Source organism: Cyprinodon variegatus, unplaced genomic scaffold (assembly GCF_000732505.1).
Source record: "Cyprinodon variegatus isolate N-32 unplaced genomic scaffold, C_variegatus-1.0 Scaffold765, whole genome shotgun sequence".
Taxonomy (NCBI): domain Eukaryota; kingdom Metazoa; phylum Chordata; class Actinopteri; order Cyprinodontiformes; family Cyprinodontidae; genus Cyprinodon; species Cyprinodon variegatus.
In genome coordinates this window covers 342,614-352,096 of record NW_015151218.1, presented here as the reverse complement: position 1 = coordinate 352,096, position 9,483 = coordinate 342,614, and the positions used below count along the sequence as shown (strand labels likewise).

Genomic DNA, 9,483 nt, shown 5'->3' with positions numbered 1-9,483 from the left:
TAATAATGAAGATTGGGACTCTCAACGTTTCAAATATAAACTAAAATGATAGCTACAGATGCAAATTTTTTATTTGCTAGATTCATGGATTGTTTCTTTTTAAGTTACAAATGCACATATAATTGCACAGCAACACATGAGCATGTTGCTGAAATGTTTGGATGATTTTAATGCAGAAATATACATTGTTATCAGCTTGTCTTACCCACTGATAGGACAATAGTGAAGACTTTTAATGTTTTTGTGAATTACACTTAGATAACAGGTTGTAGGTGATGTTATCAATAAAGCTGAGTTCCAACTTTGAAGTGAAACACACCTTGAAACAAATAGCTGTTCAAACCTCACTATGGATTGTGAGTAATTTCTCATGATAAGACAGTAAAATCAGGGACTGATCAGCATGTTGTTGCAAAAACTTTGTTTATCTCTTAGTAGAGAAAATCTCTGACATTAGAGAGTATAAAACTGAGAAACTCCCTCCCAAAGTCTTCCTTTTTTTATTGATTTCTTTTCTTTAAATGTTTGGATCAAATTGAAAAGTTTTTAGCTATAGTAACTTTCCTGGGAGACTATTGAACTGACAGACTGCACAAACAGATAACTGCAATATTCTGCTTCTCTATACATTACGCTGGTCTCCTGTAGTGTTTAATGGTAAAATTCTGGAATAGCAGCCTTTTGGAAAAAGATATTGAACTGCATTTGACTCAAAATCAATACAACATTTGGTCTTTGTGTAAAGCAAAGGTTTTTTTTGCCTTTGCAAAACACATTTTCAATGGCACCAATCTATCTTGTTCTGCAAGTAGTTCTGAGAGTACTTTGCTGTAAAGGATGTCTATGAACTCCAGACCTCTTACGCCGAACACCACAATTACTGATGGCAAGAGTCTCTGTGAAAACATCTTTTTTTAAAGTATTTTGCCCATTGCTGCGTGTTATGAGTTAAGAAAAAAGAAATACATTTATCATGTCTGAAAGTTGCACTAAATATCCACAGTCACTGTGTTGAAATGATCTAAAAGGACAGAAATTCATTTTAAGACACTTTAATGTATTCAAACTGAAAATTTAATGTACATTATTCACATTCAACTAGTTGTTACAGTCTGGTGTTAGCAGAGTGAGTTTTGTTTGACAACACAATTTGACTCAAGTGGCTTTAATGCAGTGAAGACTTAAAAGCAAACCAAAAAAGCTAATACCAACATTTACCAAAAATATGTTTTTTAAAACACAACAACAAAACAAAGAAAATGAAAACATGTTTTATTGTGTTTACTAAAAAGCTATCTTAGTGGTTAAGCTTGTATAAAAAAAAAAAATTCTGGCTACAGTGGGTTACAGTGCGTTATCCAAACATGATTTGTTTTCATATTTGGTCCTCTTTTTATTTGTATTGTTTGTGTGATATACTTTCGAGGCTTTTACCTCCATTTTCCTTTCAACAAGTCAATAGCAGCTACCAGTTTGAACTAACTACCTAATTATCTTTTATGAGACTGATAGAAACACAGAGCTAGTGTCTGAAAGGTTCCCCTTTGCCCCAAAATGGATGCACAAATTGATGTATGGTACATACAATTTTCTTTTTAACCTATTTAATGAACTCTATATGAAACAATCAAAGCAATCACAATGTGAACTTGTGTAATGAAGTGACCAACATCCTGAAATCAGCTGCATTGTTGTTCTTATAAAATATTTTACTTGGGTTTTTTTTTGTTATTTTATTTCATCCAAGCTGCTGTTTTTTGTTTGCACTTGTGGATCTCCTAAAAGAATAACTGCTTTTCAGGGGGTTGTGATATAAAAGAAGAAAACATAAGAAATAACTTCAAAAGATTCAGGAGTACAGAAAAATAATTGAAATTCAACAAAGGTGGCTGATGTTCCAGCTTCCATTAGACATTTGATGTAGCTTTACTTTAAAATATTTTTTTAATAGGGTCCACTTAACAGCACCACCTCAAACAAAATTAGTTTATTTCTCTCAGAGACAAAATACACAAATAAGATATAAAGAAATACATTTATAGAAAGTATTACCAACCACTAACATTGTTACAACACCATACAGTTTGGACCTGTTTTGTTAGGATTTAGTTTAACTTTTATATAAATGTCTTCTGGTGTAGTTAGCCACTTGTAATTATTCTTAAAGGGTTTATTTTAAGGAGAAAAAATGGGCCAATTGTTATTGTCTCTGTAATTTGTCACTGTCCAGTCTTCTGACCCATCTTTTTATCATACAATCAATTAGAAGCTGATCTTTGGAGAACTGGAAGTAATCCAGTTTTCCCGCTGCAATCACCAGTGTCTCTTAATTAAAAGCCAGATAATACGAGGCTTTAAATTGTTGCAAGATGATTGTTGAAGTCTTTAAGTCCTTGAACATTAAGTTTCACCCATTAAAAACTCTTCAGCAGTGAATCTCATATGCCACTTGTGATCCAAACAGGAGGCTCTGGCTGAGAAGCAAATCTTCTGGATCTGTTGTTAGAGGGCCCTCTCCACCTTCTGCTGGGTTTCTGCAAAACCCAAGTCCCCCGGATCGTGTCAGTGTCTGGACCATTTCATGATCCAGAAGAGCTTCTTTCATTCCCTTTGGCTGGACAAAGCCACTCATCATTGGACACCTGGAAGTAGTGGAGCCCATGACAGGCTTGGTTCGGTTGAGTACATACATCTCATGGCCGTGGTCATCACGGTACTCCTCCAACTGTGCAAAGGTTGTTGGCCCATCAGAGTAGTCATTCACATACAGGATACTCTCCTCCTTGCTGGTACAGTAAGAGCCATTGTCTTCTTTTTGGTTCTGCTGATGGCGAGTGTAGATCATAATCAGCAGAAGAACAGCAGTGAGAGCCAGCAGGGAGATTCCAATAGCAATTGCAGTCTGTGTCGCTGGACCCAGTGCATTGAAGTCCATGCTGTCCTGCTCATATAGAGGCTCCTGGCTAACATCCAGAACTTCTGGCTGGTAGAAGGAGCTAGACGAGGATGAGACATACGAGTGTGTGTTCAAACGAGGCCAAAACTGGGATGAATAAGAAGAAGAAGAAGACATGTTGACAGCAAGGTGAAATGTAACCCTTGCCACACCACCTGGGTTCCAGGCTTCACATTCATAGCGCCCAGCATGTGCTACAGTTACATTACTGAGGAATAGCATGCCACTGCCCATGTCTGGATCAAAGCTGTCTCTTTCACCACCCTCCTCTGCCCCCCGCACAAGTCCCTGGATTCCCCCAACTCCTCCGACTTTGACCCCTCCACTGCTGGGTAGGGCTGTCACCACTCCCCCTGAACCTGACCGGAACAGTTCCCCATTGGGCCCAAGCTCTTGGAAAAGACCACGAGGAGATAACTGGGTCTTGCCATGGGATGCCTTTTTCCATGTGACCTGAGGCTGAGGATATCCTGATGCCTGGCAGGACACACGCAGGCTCTCGCCGAGTCGCACAGTCAGGTGGCTGGGCTCAAGCTGCACCACAGGAGGAATGCACACTAGACTGTTTGGTGCAACCTCTGCTAGGCTGAGGTGGGACAGACGTGGAGGTTCTGAACACATCAGTCGACGCTGCTCTGCAGAACTCAGCAGACGCTGTCCATCTTCACTAATCCAAGTTCTTAGCCATCCAAGAGCACAATCACAGCGCCATGGGTTCTCTGAAAGAATGGGATAAGGGTAGAAAAGCATAAATTATGCCAAATGTAATCTATAGTAAAAACAATTATAAATAAAGCATTACCTTAAATTAAATTCTTGGTTAAACAAGTAAAAACAGATTGAGCTTAGATTAATCACAATATTACAAAAAAAAAAACTGTGCTTTAGTCTGTTGGTTTGAGATGAGGGTAGAAGGAGGCTTGAGTAGACCTGATCAGGTGTAACTGCATCTCTTTCATATAAACAAAGAAATGGTAGGATGTTAAAATTGTGCGTAATGCAATAAACCTGCTTTAATAATGTTAATGTCAGTTGGTTTTGCTAATGACATAAACTGCCTTTTAATAACTATTTTGTCTACTTAAGATAACATTATAATTTTACCTGCTAAGTAGCTGGCCGAAGCTAACACTTGCTATATTTTATCTTTGCACAGTGTTACAGTATATATTGAATAGATATTCTGATATTTATTTACTTTACATTTACATGCATATTGTCACTTTCACATTAACAGGTTAAATTCTTATTTTTTACTTTAATCATGTTTCATACAAAATAAAGTAAAACATATATATTTAAATTCAATTGAAAAAAATATTTTTAAGTAACCCAGGGAATTACCCAGTCTTTTCAGTGACTACAATAGATTTGACTTACTTGTGATCTATTTTGAGAATTAGATCAGTCAATACTTGACCTGAGAGTCGGTTAGTAAAATAACCCCAATTGGTTTGTTTTGAATCCAGCCAAGTGTGTAATTTTTTTTTTGTGATTTATTTAAGGGAGAATATTGAGGCACTTCACTCCCCTCTCTTTCACTGCCCCTCTGTTCTATGAAATGCGTGGCTTGAAAAAAGCTTTATTCAAAAAGCTGTATAGCAAAAATACCATTTGTCTTATCATGAAAGTGTTTTGCATGAAAGTTTGCAGGAGAGCAACCCAGTTACATGCTAGCACTTTGCAAAGGCAGGAACTCTCCTCCAATCTGAAGGGGAAAAGCCTTCTTTTTCTGGTTGAGAACCATGGTCTCTGGAGTTAGAGGAGCTAATTCTCATTCCTGCTGCTTCACTCTTGGCTGTGAACTGCCCCAGTGCATGTTGTAGATCTTGGCAGGAGGGATAAAGGTTATGAACCAGACCGGTGACAGAGGGAAGCCCTTTCGGAACAGGTTCGACTCAAAACATACCAAACTCCTGCTCCGTTTGACCAGAGACCCAGTGACAGGTCAGACAAAGAGAGGTTCAAACAGCTCCTGTGAAGTCAAAGAAATTGAGGTGCATGACCGGAACTGACACGACAAAGCTGGGACCCCAACCTGGCCTGGCCTGGGTTTGATGATGTATATAAAGGGATTGATTAACGAAGATGCCAACTGCTTCCAAATGTTTTGTACCAAAAATTATTTATTTTGTACCAACTATGAGGACATTATTAGCTTGTTATGAAAATAAATGTTTCAAGGTGATTTAGTATACTCTATTTAGGGTAAATAAATGTGGTTTTATCTCTCCAATAAAAATATTTTGCTGTAGGAGGTTTCTCATTGGTTATTGGTTTTGAAAAGGGTTAACATCCAATAAGATTTTATAAGAGTCTAGGGGCCAAAAGAAGATATGAGAAACAAAACAAATGAAAATAACACGAAAACAGCAAATTTTATACATCAGTCCTGAAAATTCTTGACACTTATGAAAGTGCAAGACTGGGTGTATTTTGGAGTGTGGGTTGCCAAATCTTGTTGGAAATGACAACTGTCAGTCTGCAAACCTCAACCCGAGACACATTAAAATCTCACCCGACACAGACAGAAAAACAAGATGTGTCGAGCTAAAAAAGGTAGAGTGGTTCAGTCCTATGCTCTTGTGTCACCCTTGCACATCTGACCAATTACTGCTAGAAGTATGAGTGAATGTCACACTAAGGGTTTGAGAAAGTGGCAGAAGTAGCCTTCCTTTAATAAAGGTGTGAGAATGAGAGCTTGAATATTCTGGCCTCCTAATAGGCCTCTTCACCAACTGCCTTTAATTGGGTATCTCATCATATGCACTCTGTAATAGTGTCTTGAAGTACTTTTTTAATGGCAAGTCTTTGGTTCGGTGAATTTCTTTAATATGTAAAAGATTTCAAGGCTTTAACATGAGTCAGTGCCTTATTTCTTTTATAAAAAAAAAAACAGAAGTTACTTACATTGCTTTTCTAAATGTGGCAACCCTTTTTAGAATTATGACATGGAAGATATTTTTAGCAATGCAGTGATATTAAGATTTTAGAAGATTCCATGGTACTATCATAGTATAAAATGTAATGTGATATAAAAATTCTTCCTACCTGTGATGCGGAGCACCTGCAGGCTGACAAGAGGTTTTAGGAAAGAGGCTCCCAAGGTGCGGAGGTGATTCCTGCTGAGGTCCAGCAGAGCCAGAGATGATAAACCAGACAGAGCGTGCTCTGCCAGCAGCTCTATGCTGTTTTCCTGCAAGTGCAGTTCCTGCAGGCGCTGTATGTAGCAGAAAATCAAAAAATAGAAGAAAGGCATGAAAAGAGGCTGTGGAATGTAGAAAGGTTATAAAACCCTTAGCTGAGTCAGTTCTCGCTGCATTAAAAACAAGATATGAATTTGCAGGACAAGTCAAATTGGATTTTCAATAGATTTTTTTAGATGTCGTTTTATATATATCATTGAAATGAATCCCAAGTGAAATTCTCTATTGTGAGATCAATAAAGTTTTATCTTATCTTAAGTTTATATTGCAGAAGTCTAAAACAAAAGTGTTCAACAAACATTTCTATTTTCCTCATAACATGACCGAACCTGCAGTCCCCTGAAAGTGTGGTCCTGGATGCGAGTAATCTGGTTGCCAGCAAGGTAGAGGATACGGAGGTGCTCCAGACCCCTGAAAATGTCAGGGGTGACCAGATGGATGAGGTTTCCATTGAGAGCCAACTCCAGCAGCTGTCCTTGGTTGAGAAAGGCCCCGGGCTCCAGGGCAGAGATACTGTTGTTCTGGAGGTACAGATAATGAAGGTTCCTCAAGTGATTCAGGTCCTGAAGTCTGATCTGTACAATGCCATTGTCCTGGAGGAAGATGGTCTTTGTAAAGCAAGAAAGGAGTAAAGAAAAAGTGTTATAAAAATCTCCAAAGGTTAAAGGAATTCAACTTTTCAAGGCACTTTAGTTTTCAGAGCTTTACATACGTGCTAGTAAATATCAAAGAAGAACAGCTAGTCAAGGATCAAGACAATAAGCATTGTTGTGGCAATTCTCCAGGAATTGTTGTGTCTCTTGTCTAAGGTTACCAAAATCTGCAAAAAATAATTGATTGATTTGGGTTTCACGAGAAGTGCTTAGAAAGTTTCAAACCCAGTGGCGCCGCCTGATTGCTAATGCGGCTTCATCGTGCGTTGAGGTGAGCTATGATCGACGAGATAGACCTGCTGATTGAGGTTAATGGAACAATTTATGCGAGACTTGCTTTTCATCAATATTCATGAGCTGCGGTAATGTTGGAGGGCCTGAACCCTGAAGGAAAAGACGGTGTAATGTTAAACATCTTCTTAACAGATGATCAGTGGATGTGCACGAGTCACTTTCTGAGGAAGGATGAATAATTGCGTAGACCACAGTGCAGTCCCTCCCTCAGGCTTACATCAAAGGGGGTCACAGTAAATTGATTAATCACAATCACTTCAGGGTAATAAGAAAGGATGCAGGGGGAAGTCAACAAAAAAGCACATCTATAAACGTAAGACAGCTAGACACTTTAAGTTTTTATCATTTGGCCAACTGACCTCTGTGATGGAGGGGGCACCTTGTGGGATTTCCTTAATCCCCAGCGATCCACACTCCACTGTGAGACTGTAGCAGCGACATCCATAGGGGCATCCCAGGGACCATTGAGGGGTGATGGTTAAGATAATCAGGGTGAGTCTGGTGAACCAAAAGAAGTCCATGGCAATTCCACAATGTGCCTTCAGGGACAAATCCTGAGTAGGGAAGACAAAAAGCAATGATCACAGCTCCACCTCAGCTAAACATGAAAAATCCTTTTGGTCCATTGCAGCGATATATTAGCATAACAGAAAATAACTAAGTATGCAGATGGATTGAAAAAGGAGATGATTGTCCAATGGCAGGGGAGGATTTGCAAAAAAATAAATAAATAAAGAGAAGTTAAGCATGTCTCTTCATCCCCTGGCTGATTACTATTCAGCTGTGGCTATTCAGTGGAATTGCAACAGCCTCTATTATAAGCTTCAATAAATTAAAGATGCAGTAAAAGATGTGCAGGTTGCCTCAAGGACCTCCCTCCGTTCTATTTAACTCATACATAAACCTAATCTTTTAGCAGCTCTTTCTCTGCCTTTGTCTTCCCAAAACACTCATACATTTAGGTTGGAGTTGAGCTCTTTCATCTCAGAAAGCACCTTTACCTCCTCAAAGCACATTCCACAAGGTAAATATCTCTAATGATGTGATCATGACCATCAGGGTTAGCAGCGTGGTGCACCTCACGTCTATATATCCCATTGATATGCTCTCATCACCGACCAACTCATCTGTGGACTACTTTCTTTTTTTATTTCTATACTGCCTTGAAGGGGTTTATTGTTCTGTCTGACTGCTCATATCATAACAGCCTCATACTCCCTGCCCAATAACATGCAGCCCGGCAGCATAGGCAATCGTTCCTGGGTTGCAGATTGCATAGAGGTACACCGCTGCTGGAGACATAATACAAGTTGAAAATGTCACACTGAGTCGCTGTTTCTGGCACACCGATGGAAGGTGGAAGAGGCTTTTTTGATGGAGGTGCAGATGTCTCCCTGCTCCGAATGTAACTCTCGCATTATTAGAAAAGATTTGTGTGAACCCAAGTGCTGCCTTCTAATTCAGTAGAGCTTGTTTCACATGTAGAACTTCCAGTTTGCTTAGGACAGCCAGCTCTGAATCACTTGATATTCTGGTTATTTAATTACAGGAAGACTCATTGATCTTGTTTAACTAGTGTGATAAAAGGCCTCGAACCTGCAATAAACAGCAAAGTATTAACATTTAGTGCCTTAACTAGAATGTTGGATTCCTATAGGCATAACACATTTGTAATGCTTTAATCCAGAACAGTAATTTAATGCCTAAGTGTAAAAGCCAGTCGGAAGTCTGTTTCGGTGACCGAGAAGTAATTCCCAGTGCAGCCGTATGGCATTATTGAGCCAATGAGCAATGAACTGGATTTTAATGTGGCACATTTGATTTGCAGTACATTTACGAGGATAGCCAGCCAGATTAATACAATGTGACCTACATAAGCTCTTCTGTCACTGTGTCTCACTTATTAACAAAAGTGTGCCATGCCTCCTCTTCAGCATGCAGAGAGAAATGATATGTTACATTGTTAGGGACAGGGGAGATGAAAACTGAACAGTGAATGAGGTGCTTGTCTGCAATAGGGTTACTTCACAAAATGTGGCATTATCTCAATAGGTTTGAATTGAGTTTGATGGTAACAAGAGAGGAAAGCACTCATTAGCCCTCGGCTATAGTGCCTTGAAGATCCCACAAATCTCTGTGTAATTCGGATTTTATTGGATAAACCTCCACAAAATATAAACAAAAATATGATGACAAGTCAACTGTCCTGTAGAACTGGGATTGCCTACTAATGAATTAACTCAAACCTCCCATTAGGTTTGATCAAAATCCTAATTCCCCCTGAAGAACTCCCTCCACAATATAGGTAGGCCAAACTATTAGCAGAAAAATAATCAATAAAGATATCATAAAAGATGGTTATGGCACCATTATG

The 9,483-nt window shown here is 39.1% G+C and overlaps 1 protein-coding gene across 1 annotated transcript in view; it reads right to left on the bottom strand.

The window, feature by feature from the left end:
* Positions 1 to 1,745: 1,745 nt before the first annotated feature.
* LOC107098274 (leucine-rich repeat-containing protein 24-like) overlaps positions 1,746 to 9,483 on the bottom strand; it is a 21,737-nt gene continuing 13,999 nt past the window's right edge. The window contains exons 2-5 of the mRNA XM_015395852.1: positions 7,469 to 7,663; positions 6,492 to 6,770; positions 6,008 to 6,176; positions 1,746 to 3,675 (exon numbers count right to left, since the gene is read on the bottom strand). Of these exons, the coding sequence (XP_015251338.1) occupies positions 2,426 to 3,675; positions 6,008 to 6,176; positions 6,492 to 6,770; positions 7,469 to 7,630 (1,860 nt within the window). The 5' untranslated portion in view covers positions 7,631 to 7,663 and the 3' untranslated portion in view covers positions 1,746 to 2,425. The remainder of the gene's footprint in view (positions 3,676 to 6,007; positions 6,177 to 6,491; positions 6,771 to 7,468; positions 7,664 to 9,483) is intronic.